This window comes from Opisthorchis viverrini, assembly GCF_000715545.1.
Source record: "Opisthorchis viverrini unplaced genomic scaffold opera_v5_113, whole genome shotgun sequence".
Taxonomy (NCBI): domain Eukaryota; kingdom Metazoa; phylum Platyhelminthes; class Trematoda; order Opisthorchiida; family Opisthorchiidae; genus Opisthorchis; species Opisthorchis viverrini.
Genome location: NW_008751767.1, coordinates 680081 through 699399, shown reverse-complemented (window position 1 = coordinate 699399; position 19319 = coordinate 680081). Strand labels below are relative to the sequence as shown.

General features: G+C 47.0%; 2 protein-coding genes across 2 annotated transcripts; one reads left to right on the top strand and one right to left on the bottom strand.

The window, feature by feature from the left end:
- Positions 1 to 430: 430 nt before the first annotated feature.
- T265_05724 (hypothetical protein) lies at positions 431 to 880 on the top strand (the record flags this gene model as incomplete). The annotated part of the gene is made up of 1 exon (XM_009170797.1): positions 431 to 880. The coding sequence occupies one exon, from the start codon at positions 431 to 433 to the stop codon at positions 878 to 880; it is 450 nt and encodes a 149-aa protein (XP_009169061.1).
- A 6038-nt stretch (positions 881 to 6918) lies between these two features.
- T265_05723 (hypothetical protein) lies at positions 6919 to 18836 on the bottom strand (the record flags this gene model as incomplete). The annotated part of the gene is made up of 2 exons (XM_009170796.1): positions 6919 to 7115; positions 18303 to 18836. 2 exons carry the CDS (start codon positions 18582 to 18584, stop codon positions 6984 to 6986), a joined length of 414 nt encoding a protein of 137 aa, XP_009169060.1.
- Between the last annotated feature and the right edge of the window lie 483 nt (positions 18837 to 19319).

Below are 19319 nucleotides of genomic sequence, written 5' to 3'. Positions count from 1 at the left end.
TTTTTTCTCTCAATCTGAAGCATTCCAGATGAGGTGTTCCCTTGCCAGTCTTTTGGTGGCAAGAGCACACCATTTTCTTTCGAGATAGCGGGGTGAACTCATCTGTCGTGCCTGTTCGCGTGTGTGTGTGTGTGTGCGCGCGAGGACAATCGTTCATTTAGCTCCGAACAACATCAGGAATGAGTTCTTATTCACTTTCCGCGAGTGAAGAGAAAAACAACCCGAGGTACATGAGAGACGCGTGAGAGTCACACACATCTGATCTGTTTGCAACCAACTTCCAGGAGCAAGCCAATACAATTCAACAAATTGCATCTCACCAACAGGTGTGGGAACAAAAGCCAGTGGTGACTTTGTCAGAACGCATCATGCTTTTTGGACATGAATTCTGTTGTGTCTTTCTCTTATCAAGTTGTCCATGTTAAACGAAATGTTCGCTGAAAAGCCCCACGTCCAACGTCACCCTGACGGATATCCTTCTCTTGTTGGTGATGAACACAACGGGAGTATTGGGAAACCATCCTGTTTGTACACTTCCAAGTCGCCTGATGAATACAGGATCAATCTGTGGAAACCTCCCGTGGAGACAGAGGTCGATATGCCACAGTCTTTTCGCGTCATCATCATCACCGTCGATAGCACGACGTCAGTGTTCAACACCGATGCTTCGCTACCTTTTCGCCTCGAAACACGTTACACTTTAAATCAGAATCGAAGTGACATTTTGACTGATCCCCTTACTTTTCCACCAAGAAATCTATACCTTCACTCTCTCGCCGAACTGCCATATGTTAGGGGATCTCAGTTAGATAGACATAAAGACTGCAATTTGGTCAGTTCATTGTCTTCACGGAACGGAAATGATTTGCGGATGATGTGATCCTCGTCCTCTCGTCTACTCACGGCAACGAGAAAGACAGTATTACCCACTTCGGTATCTGGATATAGGTACAAGAGCTCCGGTAACTATTGTTCCTTCCAGTCGAATCCCTTGAGTGATATGGGTACTGTCTGTCGAAACTTTGCAAACACACTACTCGACTCGAGGAACAAAACAGTTACATCTGCTGGAAGTGACTCACTTCGGGAAGACTGTTCACCAGGTTGTGACTAATGGGGGAAGGGGACTCCCCTTGAGCAGTTGCTGTATGTTGTTCGGCTAAGAACAGCACTATTCCTCAAAGATGGAGCGTACGAAAGAACGATAATTGGTTGTATACACCAGACTAGTTGTCAAATTTTTGTCTGGCCAATGATTTGTACTCATCTGTGAGGGTTTATTGGAGAAACTCGGTGCACGTCGATCTTCCTGTTGCCGCATAGAACTCGTGACGAGTGTTCCGCGTTGCGATGAGACTCCGCAGTGGCAGGGGATTCGTTCAGCTGTAACATCCCCACCCGGTTCCTAGCTGACACCTGAGGGAAGAACGAGGGTTGATATACTGTCAGGTTGCCCGGACAGGACCAGTCGGGATTCAGAGGTTGGGCTCGAACCACGGACCTTCTGGCCAGCAAATTTGCACTTTAACGATTTAGAAATCACGGGCAGGAGATTACACACCACTCATCCCTCTTGCCACCTAAAATTCAATGAAGTCATACGGTAAGGAGTGCACTCCCAGCCGGATCGACTGGTCCTTGAAACTAGTCAACAGGGAAGTCGATAAACGGATCCAACTATGGACAGAAATCCCACGCCCCTGACAGTCGCTTTTTCAGCATGTGTGGCGGTCCGTTAGGTGCCGTATTCCGATTGGTTGTCCGACTTCTGTCTGGATCTTCCGCTCATCGGAATGTGTTTTCGCTTCACGACTTCCGACATTTCAGACTTGTTCAGCTGCAATGCGAGATTGTGTCATGATGTACTACGGCGGCTAATCTGGCTCTCAAGGTCAGCTGTGGTACGTCCTTCCCGATAGGCCAATTTGAATGGACCAGATAGCTCCTTCCTTCTGTGCAACACTTTTTGTGGCAGCCACAACCACCGCACATGTACACGTTTAACAGCGGATGTCAATTAATTCAAACAAAAACCAAACAGACTTCATCCCAAAAGTGAAGACGAAGGAGTATGGTGCTCTGATAACGTAAAAAAAACGGCCGACCCCCCAAAAGCAATGGACCTCCGAAAATGGGCCCGCAACAGCGCTTCTCACCAGAAGCGTGCCACTCCCGCTACTCAAAATAGAGGCCACAGTTCAGAAGTGCCTAAATTTCCTTTTTCCCGTGACGGTTTCTCGACCAACTTGGTATTCAGCTTGAAATCATAGGCAGGGCCAAACCAATCAGCGGTTGCTTTCGAACAAAAATCTAACAGAACGCCATTTGGCACCATTCACTTGCGATCCCAAGTGTTCATGCAGCTTGTACCATCACGTTTGGTCAAGTGTTCCACATAAATATCGGATACTGAAACTTCCTGAGTAACGTAATGTATAGGGACGAACCAACTAAAGTAGACCACAAAATCATGAAACTCACCTTCCTATAAACATTGCCCTGTTTAGCAGGCGATGAAATCGTGGATGAACCGCGTAAAATACCTTAGGTGGGATATGTTACACAACCATCGGTGCAAATGGGTAGAGAAGCCGGAAGTTGGCAACCTCTGTCAGTGAATAACCCGTCAAACAGATTGCGAGAGGCGTAGAAACCCGAACAAGTCGCACAACCGAATGAAGATTAAGGAGGTGCAGATGATGCCTCTCAACACTTGGATAAGTTGAACGCCAAATGGAATAGAGAAGAGAACGCAAGCAGAAAGTTGGCGGTCGGCGTCAAACGGATCACGATAAGCGTAGAAACCCGAACAGGTCGCATAGCCGAATGAAGATTACGGAGGTGCAGGTGATGCCTCTCAACGCTTGGATAAGTTGAACGCCAAATGGAATATATAAGAGAACGCAAGCAGAAAGTTGGCGGTCGAGGCCAATAACTATTGATCCTATTGAAGTACCGGTGAAAGGAAGGTCTTTGCTGCGGAGTTATTAGAAAATGCCAACCAACCAGTTAACAGACTGTTGGACAGGGAAGCAAAACTCTCATTTACAAAAACTGGACATCCATCTTCTCCTGAATACGTCTTCTTGAACCTTCCTGGATATTCATTGACTCCAATCCAAGCAAATGCTACAAAGTGACTCCACAAATTCTGCAACAGATCTTTCCTTTTCAAGAGACGCAAAGCGAATTTACAAGAACAAAACATATTACTCGCATGCCTCCCCATCAGTAGTATCATCGTTACACCGGTAAGTAGTGCATATTTCTCTTGTTGAAGGGTTCACCATTTGGGAAAACGGAAACAATGGTGAAACCCAGCTATGGGTAGCCAAACTCCCCTTGAAATCAAAGATATTTTCAAAGATTTCGATTACAAAATAATGTCAACGCAAACAATTATGTTCTACGAAAGTTCGTAGTATAAGGTCAGACAAGAGTGGATAGAACGGTCGACACAGGAACCAGAATTCCTCAACTGGCAGATTGGTAAGCCAAAGAAATACAGATTAGAATAAGCCGAGGCGTGATGTTCTTGTCATTTCATCAAAGATTTCACGATAAACATGCAGGGCATGTGCCACTAGAACAAAACAGGTTTTTGATTAGCTAAACAATCAAGAGGCGCTGGGAATGTTTTTTTCACATCAGTAGTGTTGCCTGCCGCTAGAGCAACCGACCAAAACGAAAAGCCTCCATCTTTGAGAGCTGAGATCTTTCTAGCTCGATCGCGACCACATGTTGCGGAACCAATGGCAATCGGTCAGGAACGGCGATCAATACACACTAATCGCTAATTCGGAAGTAGTCAAATTAAAATACACGGCCGATCCACCGGTAGTGGAGTTCCTCATCCGAAAATTCGCTGTAAAGAGTAACCAGGTTACGTTGTCACGATAACTGATAAAAGGTAACGGAATATTCTTCACAATAGAAAAAATAGACGCTCGTTTCAATGACGGTATGCCGCGGATATTAGCAACTAGACCTATTCACAACAGGACCAGTCGCCAAGATTGAAACAGACCTCAACAGACCGATGAGAGGCGAGATCGGATGAAAATCCCCATTCAAGGGGGTTGGGTGTCTTTAAGAATGCTGCGAACGACGCTTATCCGCGAGTCACATGTATGGTCATCACTCGTATGCGGACCGTCCATTGGAAGGACCAAAAGTGATCGAAGATGGCCCTTACTTGGAGGAAGAGATTTCTTTATACGTTTTTGCTTCCACGGTGGTCCAGCCACTTCACCAAACAGATGAAATGACGTCTTATTGCGAACAAGCGTATCAGTGAGTGTGCTTTATTTACAAAGGGTATTTTACACAGGGGGTCAAAAAATGTTGATTAACCACAGTTCGAACAGTCTCGCTGCAGAAGTGAGCAAAAATACCGCAAACCCAAGCAAAGTGAATTGATATACGACCGAAGAGGTAAAAGTCAACAACCGACCAAACATCTCAGCAACAATCCTTCGCCTGAAACGTTATGTGAATAGGCTTTTCACCCTGACGCTGCTTGAGAATAGAATTGGGATCAGTTTCATCCCGTGTGAGTGAAATTCACCTTGGCTTCCAGCGAAACGGAATCCCGATTTTTATTATCTGGCAGTTGAAATCGTCAGTTATATGCTCCATGAATAGTAATCAACCACTTAAACCTGGATGGAGCGCACCGGTATGGTAGACTCTGTCACACAGGTCACGCTCCGTCCAAACGTTCCAATTACGTCACAACACGAAGGTGGAAATGACCAAGCATTCGCAGTTGGATCATTCGGTTTCCGATCAGGTGGTGTCGAACGTGGACAGTCTGTGAAATTCACGCGACAAGTATTACGTTCTTTAGATCACAATTATTTTGGCTGCTTACAGAGATTATAGTTTAATGGGCTCACTGAGATTCTAAAATCTCGACAAAAATTTCAAAACACCTCCCCCCGATACATAGAAAACGCCAGGGAAAAAGTTACACAATTCGTATGAGCGTTGAGTCTGAGAAATCGGCACTTGAGGGGACAGCCAACACTGGATCACGTGAAGCGAACCGTGTGACTGAAGTACAACTGGTGCTTTGTCCTTTCACACTGATGATCCGCTACAGACCACAAGGTCGTTGGCTGGAAATTCCATCAAGATTCATGAGACGCACACGATCTTTTCCAAAAAGGGATAAAACAGCCCCTCTAGGCTGCTAAGCAAAGATCAACTTTGTCCACAGGATGAAGCATCGATTGGGAATTTGGTAGTGTTTACGGCACACTAATCGTTCCTGCCTAAACAGTGTGCATGCTCAACTTTCCGAAAGTGTGGTTTTTGATTTCGAATTATTCACCAACAATCAGATTGCCTAGAAAATAGTCAACCGCTGAGAGTCACATTCACTCTGACAAATCTGTATGCACCCACCAGATCATGGGTTTATTATAGACCTTATGTTCCTTTATTATTATTTATTTAGTTATTATAGACTACTACTATTAACCCATTGGACACAGTCCGGACAATGCCATTAGCCCTGATGGGTTGACCACTGTTTGAACAGCGAGGTCACACTGACCAGAAAGATGATACCTGCGTTTCAGGCGACACAGAGAGAAAGATGGAGTAGTATGTCGAGAACGATATCGGCCACTGTAACACCCTTTCGGCACCTAGCTAACATGCCACCAGAAGGAAGCACAAGGGCTAGGATACTGCCAGGTTGCTCAAGTCTAGTAGACAGGGGAAGGCGAGAGGCAGAAGTTGGGTTCGAACCACGGACCTTCCGGTTAGTGAATTCGCGCTCTAAACCACTGAGCCATCTCGGCTACTCGGGTGGACATCAGTTCGCATTCATATTCCAAGTCCATGAACCAGACCGAGATCCAGCCAACAAAATACCGCATGCAAACACCATCATCGTCATCATTAAAGATATCAGGGTTGACACTGGAGCTTCACTGTCGGACCCAACCTGAAAACTTAACTGATTCAGCAGTGTTGAGCGGAATCCCCTGTTGTCCGGAGGATGGAGTCTTCGATTATGGCCCACTGCTTGAATAGGAAGCAGTCAAAATGTGTATAAATTATTCCCTATCCAATGAAATGGTCACCAGTGGTGTACGATGGCGTCATTTCGTTCAAAAATACTGGCGCAATTATACACTACTTACCAAATTTAAGTAGACGGAAATTAACTGGTCAGCTTCCATGTGGGTAGCAGAGCTGTTTACGCACGGATAAGAATACAACGTTGAAAGCCACAGATGGGAAAAACTGAGGGCTATTCCCATAAAAGAACGAGCCGACGTAATGTATGAAAAATTCGCGTTTCTATACAGACAAACCATTTGACGCTTCAATCAACTGGCACAAGTGATATGGTCTTTTTGTCCAACACGTCCAACCACGTCATGCTTCACCGAGGTTGCAAGGACCAGCTGAATCTGATAAATACCCATTTATCCTTATCAAGTATTTTTATGTTCTTACAAGATCCACTTACTTTGTGAACGGCCCCAAATCCTTTTCAGTCTTACAATACGAACAGCCGTTAAGCTGTTGCACCTTTCAGGTGCATAGCTGCCATGTTATTCGAAGGAGGCAAGAGGGGGGTGGGGAACTACCATGTTGCCCAGAAACAGTGAATTGACTGATGTTGGGTTCGAACCAAGGAAATCAAGGTTTGCGCCTTAACCACTAAGTTGTCTGGAGCTTGCGTGGCAAATAGTCGCCTGAAGCCTGATAGTGAGTGAATGGGCCACCGGCTCAGACAACGCTTGGAGGCATACGAAAGGCTAGGAGTGAACCATTGAGATGAGACGATTCGGCCTCATACGGCTCAAGAATTGAAATCACCATCGTAGACATGACCCCGGAACTTCAGGTGACCTGATGGCTCTATGTGGATTGTATCGAAAATCAAACAGAGAAATATGAAAGGGGAGATGTATTCTAATGCACGGCTGACGAAAGACTAAACAGAACCACCGGCTTCGTCATCAGCGGTACAGATAATCTGCTTTCAAATTTTCCGCGATCTCCACTTCCCATCGATCACCGTTTTGTAGGAGCTTTTCTTTGTTGTACAACAATTCTTCGTGAGTTTCCGTTGAGTATTCAAAGTTGGGGCCCTGTCAAAAAGTGGTGAGAGGGTGGGAGAGAACATTCGATGAGGTTTGGCAGGCAGACGGATTAGGAGAAGGGGATGGGAAAAAATCACATGAATGGTAGCATATGCCTCAACGAACTGGTGTAACGGTGATACTACTGACGGGAGGGTATGCGAGTAGTATGTTTTCTCGTAAATCCGCTTTGCGTCTCTTGAAAAGTGAGATCTATTACGGAATTTGTAGAGTCGCTTTGTAGCATTTGCTTGGACTTGAGCGACTGTTAATGAATAACCGGAAAAGTTCAGGAAGACGCGTTCAAGGAGAAGATGGATATTCAGTTTTTGTAGACAAGATGCATGTGAAAGTTTTGCTTCCCTGTTCAATAGTCTGCAACTGTTCAGTTGACATTTTCTGGTAAATAAGTCCGCATCGAAGGCCTTCTTCCTTTCACTGGTATACTGCGAATCCATAACCGGCAGTGTTCACCTCACCCCTAGCCCAAACATTTGACGCTTTGTACTACGTACGTGCGTAAAGGGATAAAAACAACAAAGACAAATAAGGTGCCTTTGCAAGAACGAACTTCCCTAGCTCGGCTATTCGTACACCAAGAGGAAGTGCTACTTTAGTCCGAACGAATTCTTCAAACAAGGCATGACTGGTCTGCATTGTGCAAGGTGTTAGACGGGCCAAAGCGAGAAAATTTCAGCTGCTCATAGCCTGCGTTGACCTGGTCGACGGAATCAAACCAAAGCTCCTCAATCGTACTTGAAGATGGGCATCGCTACAACCGGCCAAGTAGCACTGGATAAATCAGTCGGAATTTTCGGCCATCTGTTTGGACGATTCCGGTATACGCTATTGAGGTAGCGGTTGCCTTAAATTCCCGATGCTCGCAGTTAAAACCCACGACCGCTGATGAGCCCCAATAAGAGCAAAACTAGAGTGCCGTGTATCCCCATTCCGGTTTGGAGCAACCCAAATTATTCCTACCACTGAAACGAAAAAGCCCTTCGCTGCCGAGTCGTTTATTGAAAAACACCAAGTGAACAGTTAAAGGACAGGAAAGCAAAACTCTCATATGCAATTAGTTTTTGAAAAATGAATATCCGTCCTCTTCTTGAACTTTCCTGGATATTCATTGTAAGCGAATGCTACAAAACAATTCCACGAATTCCGTAATAAATCTCACCTTCTATTGGATCAAGGCAGAGTTACGAGAAATCACAGACTGCTTGCATGACTCATCAGTAGTACCCACCGTTACACCACTAGCATCGTCATCATTGACAGCAAAACTTCAGTGTTCAATACCGACTCTTCGTTGCAGTACAATCGGTTTTTGTTGTTGTCAGTTTCTATGGAGGGTGTCTGAATGAATGTCTGAGTGTGTAGGCACCTTGGAGTGATTGTGGTATGCTATCACTCATTCGCTACCTCACTCACCTTTATTCTTTTCTTTGTAATAAAACCTTAAAATTAATTGACTGCGCAACAGCGAAGCATCATTGTCATGCTATCGATGAGATAAAATTTCTCAGCGATAGATCAAACTGGGGGCAATGAGTAGGGTATGGCAGATGGGCTGATCCCAGCGACGGGAGGACTGTAGTCGTTGAGGGCCGGTAGCCGAAGAACTGATAGGTCGAACGATAGTTCGCGGTAGACGGTAGCCGAAGAACGATGTTTGAAAGCTTGACACACAAGACAGTGGGGGCATATAGGATTCCGTTGGGTACGCCTTCCCTAGGCGCCTACTTAAAAGCCAGGAACTCCATAGTCCGACCCATTTGGTTTGAGGCCGCAGGCAGTAAGACAAGCTTGTCTGATTCCCAATACGGCTGCATAAAGTAAGTACCTATACTCTGAAAAATGTCAACCGTATTGACTAATGCGCCCGTGGTCACGGTCAACCATAGGGAGACCGGAGTGTGCGGTTTTTAGGGCTCACGCATTCTAAGCCTTTCTGCCTTGGGGGTGGACAGCATTATCGTTTACGCAAATGTGGCATGACGCTCACCCGATCATCGTCGAAATCAAAATCATTCAGCTGTAACACTCTCCAGGTACCTAGCTGCCATCCAAAGGAAGCACGAGGGCTGAGATACTGCCAGGTTGCCCAAGCCTAGACAGGGAAAGTCGAGTAGCAGAGGCCGGGTTCGGACCACGCTCTAACCACTTGGGCCATCTCGCCCCATTATCGTCATCGTCACCATGATCATCACCAGAGACAGCAACATCAAGGTTGACACCAATGCCTCACTGCTATCAGAGTGAAAAGCAAAAAAAGAGTGCGCGAGGAAGGGGACCTGGCGCTCGCCTACCGCAAGCATTCTGAGATGCATACACCTCCAAGTGTTCAGCCAGACAATTCGGAAGCTGAAAGCACGAACGCCACCAATATTGATTAGTTGCAATGTCTGCAGCCAAGCGCAGGAGGGTTCATATGGACCGCAGTAACACCCAAACTCTTCGTAATCTTTTTCACACCTTTCTCCCAAGTCGCAAATTATTCACCTCGCGGTTTGCGGCATTCTGAAAGAGGCAAGGGGAACAAAACTCGTCTTGGTAGGCGGCGTTTCGGTATGCGTTGAACACAAAGTGCAAAGCACGTGATGGATGATGGTATGGTCAACCTATTCAACAGGCCTTGTGCTTCGCCTTCAGAGATGACGACATCGTCTGCGCACTCCAGAGTTTTCGTTGCCTTCCACTGTCCACTTCAATATGTCATTGACGATGACATTGCACGAGAACGGAGAGTGGATATTTTTGTCTGGCACCCAATTCCGTAGGGAAGCTTTTAGAGGACTCACCAAGCAATTTAATACGCCCACAAGTACGTGAATATATGGGCCGGATTGTGTTCACAGATTTTTGCAGCATGCCCCATTGGGCATGTGTACTGATCGATCAACAGAATCAAACGCATCCTTGAAGTCAAGGTATAACAGGATTGTGGGTCGTCTGTACATACAGCGTTGCCCTTACACTTGATGGGGTATGAATATGTGGCCGAGACAGACCCTACACTACTGAGATTCCGATTGAAAGTTTCGCGTTTGCGCAGTAGACAACGAAGAACCAGTGACACCAGAAACTTTGTTACAACGGGAGCCAGATTGACACCTCTGTCGTTACCATACTCACTGCGAGTACACTTTTTGAAAACTCACCCCAGTTGTCTGAAACGGTCTCCTCATAGACGGACAAAAATAGGCTGTACGGATAGCCTGAGGTATTCACCACTATCCTCGAACCGAGTAACTAGAACGTCGTCAGGACCAGCAGCACGATGACGCTGGAGTAGAGATACACACCAGGACACTTCTGAGGCTGACAGGGATTCCAATTTCAGAGCTCACCTTTCTGCCGAATGTCGGCAGTGTGGACTAGAGGTGACAGGTGGCCAATCGAACTGTTGTTCGAAGTACTGTGCCCGAAGGTCCAAAGCTCTCCTCTGATGGACATCAGGGGGCCAATTTCGTTCCTGAGGGGTTCGCTGATAAGGCTTCCGAGGACCAGTCGAACAAATCACGTGAGACAGTTTGCGGACGTTTCCAGCACTTTCTGTGTCTAACACTTCTTTGGCCTTTCGAAACTAACAAGCTTCTCAGTCTGTACGGACACTCAGGATCATCTGGCGTCGGAGGATATGTTAGATGGAGTCGTGGAGGCATCTAGGAGGAATGTTGCCGGGCCTCCAGCAAATACACGGTTTTATCAGAGATCTAATGTTTGGATGAGGTTGGATGGGTTGTACCGCAAACAGAAGTTATCGCTTTGAGTAGTGCTTTGGAAATCTTTTCCCAGTGGTCATTTATACCCAATGACGGACGGTTCGGCAAGTGTTCGAAGAGTTGGCCCTGATAGTTTCGTTTGATTTCTGCATTCACCAGCTCTCAATGACTAAGCAAGGTGTGCGCGTTTTGCGTAGACCTGAAAAGTGTAGTAAAAAGCAGCAGCGTAAAAGTATATGGTCGGAGTCCACGCTGGCGTTCCAGAAGGAGCGGCAGGCGGTGATTGACCATCACCACCGATAACTGACGGCGATGTGGTCTATTTGAATTCGTGGCGGTTTGTTGGTGGGCACCACGTTGTCAAGCAATTTTTGCTGTTCCGGAAACTTGTACTGCAAAGGAACAGTCTGTGATCGGCACACATCTGAACCAGGCGATCTCCGTTGTCCGTGGGTCTTATGTCCAGTCCAAGAGAAACACCCAATCGGGCCTCAGCAGCGCTCAGTCTACCCACCTGGGCGTTCATGTCACCAGAAACTAGAACCCGCTGTATAAGGGCACCTAGAGTGTAACAGAAACTGTCTTTGGCGAATTTCAGAGCTACAGTCTGTTGGAGCGTACTCAGACACAATTCTAGATTCTCTAACAAACGTTGCCAGACGAATCACGCAGAGGCGACTATCAACGAGTATACAATTAACCAGAGACGCTTCCAATCAATACAGTACTCACCCCGCATCACCAGAGGTGCTCAGTCGAAAGTTGGAAGAGAGCGAAGAGGCATTCAGTTCGATCGCAGTATTTGCTTCTTGTATCCTTTCTCCTGACAGACAGAAACACATCATTGAAGAGGAAATCCAGCGTACGAGCAAGAGTAGTTAGTTGTCCTGCTTACTTCAGTGTGTAAACACTGAAGGAAACTGAGTAGACCAGCTTCCGGGGTTTAAAAACAGACAGCGAACTGTTTAGGGTTGTCGATGAAGTCTCACACACAGAAACTGCAGCTGAACGCGATCCATGGCGAACGAAGCGGTAGTCTTAGTGCCGAAACCCGCCAAGACAGTATTCGAATTGGGGTGGGGTAGGGCAGGAGAGGGAATACCTGAAAGTGTAAGAAGGGAGGCGTCAGCAGCCACATGTTCTCGCTTACACACTGCTGTATGCAGCAAGTAAGACGACCCGGCCGGTGAGTCCAGGCGACGGCCAATGTGGCATGAGAGTATTGTCAGTTGTGTCGTATTTGTGCATGGGCTGGAATGCTACCACAGCGCCCACGCCCAGTCAACAGAATGATTATGGTCCTCAGCTACAGCCTTTTGCTCAAATGCCTGACCGCACGGCACAGATGTTTAGCGGCAAATGCAAGTGTATGACCATTTTTGTAGAACAATTCACCAGGCTTGTTCCAGAGCCTGGAGACTGTGTTGGTCAGACCTATAACCATTGACCAACGTGGTCAATGTCTGTGCGACTCTGTGTCGCACGGACACCCCTCAGTAGGGTTAAATGGGTCACGCAAACGCACAAGCCGTCACATCAAAGTAGGGTTCAATTTCTTTGTGATGGCGGTTGCCTGAACAAAACAGCTTCGCCTTCACACTTTTATCACAGAGGAGAGTGCGACTTAACCTCCAAGCTGTAACATATTTTATATTCCGGGTTTCATTTGGCCCAGATGCGGTGATATTGGCTATTCGGTTACCCAGCTCATTTAAGCTGGATACCACTCAATAGAAAAACCGACACCAGTCTTACTGTTTGCTTGCGCGTCAACGAACATAGGTTCAAACGCTGAGATCATTTTTCTCTCGACAATAATCAGGACTGATTCGTCAGGCGAATCACTGGCACGGTCACTCTTGCGACGACATGAGTGCCAAGTCGGCCATCTGAGACACAAAGTATCCACGACTAGGTCGAACTTTCGTGAAGGTAACCGGAAAGCACAACTGTGAATAAAATAGTTGAGCACCTTAACCAACACACAACTCGGAAGCATGGGGGGGGGGCTTGAATACTGCCAGCTATATTCCATCACTCTGGGTCCATGGTACAAGGCGTTTGTATCACTTCATTTCCTCTTGGGGAAAAATCAACCGCCTTGAGAACTGTGCCGTGTCCTCTTCGGTTCGCCAACTCGGAGGATCTAGCTAATTCCCACACGACTGGTATTATGTCATTCCGTGTAGAGTAGTGGGAAAGTTAGTGATAAACAAGACGGCGCTAATTTGGAAAGTAACTGTGGCAGAACAGATCTCAGAAAGGAAGGTCATATGTCTCCAAAGTGCTTCTACCTACAGAAAACTTAAAAACAACAGTCAATCAAGTCTTTGTTTTTGATGTGCTTAGCGAGATTGAATTGAACCATCAATGGCTCCTAGTTTTGGAGTGGACAGAAAAATGAAAGCATGGATTCACCTTTTAATTAGAGGTGAGATGCAAGCCAGCTGGTGGCGTGCCCTAAAGGTAAATGCTCGGGCCGGAATTGTTCGATATCTGTTTGAAGATACTCAGAGGGCCCGCTTCATTTACCTCATATTTTGTGATGGTATGAAGTATTCGATGGTTGCAAGTCGATGGTGTCAAATTCCTTCAGACGTGAACTAAAGCAACTTACGATTGGTCGAGATGGAATTTGCCATTCAACTGTTGGAAGTGTGTGTAGATAGTCTCTAATCAGCTGAAGTTTGCTGCATTGTCGTTCGACCAATGAAAAAGATACTGGGGGATAACTCATTGGGAGACGTTGCGAATCCCAATCTCAAGTTTACATGAGACCCCAGAAGTCACCGTTGGCAGAATAATATAGTCTAATGAAAGATCGCTCGCCTAACTGTGGTGGGAGTCGTTCCGCACACTGTTACGTTTTCACATTGGACCAATTTGGAAACATTTGGAAACACGTGGTTATTCCTCACTCAGACCGAAGCAACAATGCTGGACCAAATTCATTGAAGGTTCAAGACCGGTATGTTTTCGAGCCACTGATCAAACAGATGGCTCCAGGATGCCAAAACCATCTTCGAGCAAACGTTGCCGACTGAAAGGTGAGTTTTCCACAATACCCGACAAAATAGTGGAAGCCGCGGGATTAATTCTCATCAACTGAAAGGATTGTACAGTGAGCATAGACCAGCTCAACCGTCACGTAGAGACCGGACCTCATCGTGGTCCGGCGGCTTGTGTACCTCGGCGACCCATTGAGCTATACTGGCAGATGTCTGCGCGACACTCTAAGGTTCTCCCATACCAGGTTGGTTAATGGTTAGAGGTCAGACGAACACAGCTTCCTGGTCCTCCAGGTTGGGGGTTGGAACATGTGTGGCGACGTGTTTCGCAAAAATAGCAATGTACCCGAGCTTTCAGCTAAACACCGCTGCTATTCGGTCAGGCTTTTGAGCCAAAGACTTTGGTTGGAAAACCCAATCGTCCTCGTATCTAGATGTGGGTGCCCTGATAGTATCCAAGCTCCCGATCAGCCATGAATTGCGCAAATAAAAATAAACTGATGCGACATAGGCCGTCGCGTGGTGCCATCAGCCGGGTCACGCTGCATACAGCAGGGCGAATAAGCGAAAACAAGTTAATGCTGAAGCCTCCATTCTTTCTCTTTCACATACTTTTCCACCCCATCTCCCCACCCCATATATAACTGTAGCATTGCAGACTTTTTAGGACTGAGGACTCCGTTCATTCTGCAACGGTTTTGCAAGCAACACCTGCGCGCTGTCCGGCGCCGACATCCTCAGGCATCTCGAAATCAATCTTCAAGTCCCGACAACCAGTCTATTACGCCGCCTTGAATGTCCACGCTCTGACAATAAATAATAAAGATAACCGTTCAGCTGTAACACTGCCATTCCACCCGAAGGAAGCACGAATGCTGGGATACTGCCAGGTCGCCCAAGCCTAGACACGGGAAGTCGAAAGGCAGAGGTCGGGTTCGAACCACGGATTTTCAGGTCAATAAATTCACGCTTTCACGAGGGAGCCAACTCATCCCACTTTTATGCAAAACCAACTTCTGAAATAGCCGAAGTCGTCTGGCCTCATGGTGTCCTCCAACGGCTTGCCGGCAACGAGCTCAAATCGATCACGTTGCTACGGGCTACCGATGGCGTGGATCACTAACTGACTGACGGTGGTTTTGGAACATATTTGTGGATTCCGACCACGCTCTTGACTGGAGTCACTTCGCTGAGGACCGCGTTAGGTGCGGGAAAATAGTCTGGCAGATCCGGATGTTACACGAATTTATCAGAATCGTCTTTTAGTCTTTTCAAATGCTCCACTATCAGATGTGAACTCATACTGCAACGAGATTACCACCTCTGCATAGTGCTGTGACTTTTGCCAGTGGCACAGCACCACCAGGCGCACTCAAGCACTGGATATCAGATCGCACGGTAACACTGGTTAAATCTCGGAAAAATATCCCAGCAGGTCCCGAACACAAATTGACGCGACGAATTATCAGATGTCAAGTGGAAGTGAGTGTCCGAACCGACCGTGGAGTTTGGTGGACACAGAAAGCCAAGGAAATGAAAGGGGCCCAGAAAGTCGGTAATGCCAGATTATTTCAGCTGATCCGCGCGACCGGTCCCCAGAAACCTTCTGTGAGCGAAGTTAGCAAGGATTAGGATGGAGTGACCATCTAGAATAAAGAGCGTCTCGACCAATGGTATCTAGAATAAAAAGACGGCCTCCACCAATGGTTCGAATACTTCGAACAACGGTTACCTCTGCCACAATCTGCCACGCAGCTGGAGCCCGTGGTTGACGTAGAACCCTGGACAGTAAACGTGAAACAGATGTTCTCTTAAGCGCCACCGAGCTTCTAGTCCGGATGACTTTTCACCCGCATTGTTCAAAGACGGGCGTGAAACCCTCGGTCAGCGCTTGTCTGGTCTGTTTGCCTGCAATTGGGTCTGTCTCAGACAATTGAAGGAAGTCAGTGATAGCACCCGTTTTCAAAAAAGGGGATCGTGGTGAGCTTGATAATCACGGAGGGATCAGCCTGACCCGTTGTAACAAGACTGCTGGCGTCACTTGCGCTTCGTCGCCTTATGTTGGCTCGAGAAACATTGACACGAGGGCAGCAAGGACTCCGGCCTGGTAGGGGTTGCGTTGACCAAATCTCCAAGTTCCGTCAGGTGGTAGAACAACGCCATCGTTTAGCCGTAGCAACCTTTCGGTGCATAACTGCCATGCCACCTGAAAAAGGCACGAGGGTTGGGATACTACCAAGCAGTCCAAGCTTGGACGGGGGAAATCGAGAGTCAGAGGTCGGGTTCGAACCACGGACCTTCTGGTCATTGAATTCGTGCTCTAACCACCGAGCCATTTCACCGCCATACGTACAAACGACCCACGATTTTTGTCTTCCTGAATTTCCCAGACGCATTCGACTGATTTGTCTTTGACACGCTTCCCGATCAAGGAATGCCTCGGAAGTTTGTGAACAGAATACGTTTTGTATTCTCAGGCTTCCGGACGTGTAAGTATACGCAGAGCTCTCCGAGAGCTTCTGTACACAAAACAATGCGCAGCAAAAGTGCCCACTCTCTCCCTTATCACTTGCTTTCGTGATCGATGAGATAATGATACGAACGCTGGAAGGTATCCAAGGCTTCCGTGTTCAAATAGCCTCTCACGAAAGCCTTGTCGAGCTGGAATATGCATACGATATCTCTCTCATCTCCCAAGAAGGCGAAGGTGTTTTTGGACGAACTGACCAAAGTCATTTGGCATGCACTTTGCACCCATAAAGTAAGATCATGCTCATTGACATGCATTCACTGAACACACCACCTATAATCCAGGGGAGGTACCCGAAATTGTGGAGCGGTTTACGTACCTTGGAAGTTGTATTGGTTCTGACCGTTGTGTGAGAGATGAGGTAAATGCGCGAATCTGCAGGACTCGGATCGCGTTTGGTAATTTGAGACACCTATGGCGTCAAAGCGGTATATCCCTGAATCCCAAGGGACGTGCATCAAACTACAGTACGGGCGGTTTTGTTGTGTGGTTGAGACTTGGCCTGTTGGAGCAACAACACGGAGACGTCTTCAGGTTTTCGACAAGCACCTACCAGGATGGGGACTGCGTGGTCCCCACTGGGCCTGGTTGGAGGCGCTGCAACATATGGCTGCTAATCCACGTCAGCGGCGTTTTTGCTATCAGTTTCTATCCAGATTACCTGGATGAGGTGTAGACAGTTCGGAAGGATTGCAATAAGGGATCACTAAGTCCCTTCCATATCCATCTTTATTCTTTTCTCCACAACAAGGCTTTCAATTAACTCACGGTTGTACGGCAGCTAAGAATCAATGCTGAACAGTGATGTCGTACCGTTCATGATGATGATGATGATGATAATGGTAGAACCCGAGGTGTCCCCTCTGTCGCACAGATTTCGTTCGTGGATCGAGCTTCCTCCTCATAAATTGGAGCAACGAAGCCCGGTATACCTGCCGGTAGAAACGATGACGAATTGGTCATCGACGTAAACTGACCATAGTGCATTCGACCTTCGGTTGCACGATCTTATCGCGAAGAGACCGGACCCTGACCTGATAGTGTGTAGGTTTTAGGGCACTCTATCCGAGCCACCTAATACGGTCGAATGAGCACTGTATATCGTCACACTCGTCAGGTCCTGTTAGTGACAGTAGCAAACGGCTGTAAATGCGCTGAAATAACCTGGAAACTATGCACCAGCACATCCTTAGTGGCGACATTTCCAATTATGATTTAACTAGACCGCTACCGCTTTTTACCCTTCGCACTGGTGCGTGAACAAACCAGCACATTTTTCATTGATTGCAGCAGTTTCATGCCATCTTTATGACTGGAGGCTTATCCTTTATCTGACCCGTTGCCTCTTACGCACAATAGGTGCCAAAGCCATTGTAGGCATTGATCTGGTTTTCGATGGAGAGCATGTATCTCAGTACAGTTCCGCTTGTCACTCAGAGTAGGTTCTGAGGCTTGGTTACACTCCGTGTTCAGATTCGCGTTCACTGCGATCCACCGAAGAGCTACGCTTCATGCTGTCCATGATGACGACACAAGCTCAAGCTTCATGATAGGTTCTGAGACTTGGTTATACTTCGTGTTCAGATTCGCGTTCACTTCGACCCATGATGACGACACAAGCTCAAGCTTCATGAACACGGGAAACTGCACTTAAACACATTTGTTCAACCTGCACGGTAAACTAAGGCAATGGACACGTAGTCGATGGTATTTGACTGGAAATATTTGGAGGGGGCACTGTAGCAGCTCATCACGTTCGCTCATGATGCATATAACTAATCAACGGAGAAACTCCTAGCAAACATCATCATTGGTGTTTTCCACCGGGAGAGTTAGTACTACATTTTAATTTTGGGGGGAAGCGGTGTATGCCAATATACGAAATCAATCAATCAAGTAATCATGTAACAAGGATGCTTCCATTGCTCACCTCGACGATGGCATCGACAGGACAGGCTTCTTGGCAAAACCCACAATAAATGCATTTGGTCATATCTATGTCGTATCGAGTTGTGCGACGACTGCCATCAGCCCTTGGTTCTGCTTCTATAGTGATAGCTTGCGCCGGGCAAATAGCTTCACAGAGCTTGCAATCTTCGCCACTCGGATAACGTCGCAAAGCGTGCTCACCCCGAAATCTGGGGCTCAGGGGGCCTTTTTCGAACGGATAGTTAATTGTGGCCGGTTCTTTAAACAGCATGCCGAGGACCATTCTAAAGCCTATCGAGAAAAAGGATTTATTGCATCTGAACTGTAATACCTTTGGCTATTTCTGATAGTAGCAGCAGCCGCGTAAGAGAGTCTAAACCAGATTGAATAGTTTCTTCTTCATCTGGTTTTACAGCTAATTTGTAACCGCCTTTGTGTTGACCTACACTAAGACATCGTATAAACACTGCGCTGGCTGATCGCCGTAAGCACCGAGATAACGTCAAGGTCATTTTCAAATTGCCGGTAGTCTTATACTTGGTTTCACAGGAATTCACGGATTCACGGGTTGATACACAGGATCGAGGCTTTTGCCCAAGTTTCCCGGGGCGGTTTTGTTCTTGTCGGTCAGTGGATGTCGTTCACCTGAAAGGCAGAAGTGAAAAAAGGGTGTAGCGCTGATCTTTATGCGCGAGGCTGTATGCTAGCCAGCTCGAAGATACGCATGTCTAGAGTGCTTTGAACTGGGTTCTAGAAGGAGCGTGGACAACCGTCGGAGGAACGTCATTCCACGCAGCTACTACTCGAAATTAGAAAAAAAGTCACCTAATGAATTTGTGTGCTCTGAGCTTGAAAATCTTCTATGTCCACGTCGTGTATTTGCTAGGTCAACGGTAAAAAACCTGTTTGCCAAGCTTTGTTCAAACAGGGCGCAAGTAAGAATTAGGTCCCTTCGGAGGCGACGGTACTCCAGGGGAAAGAGATCAAGCATCGCGAGACGCGTTTCGTAGTCCACGGA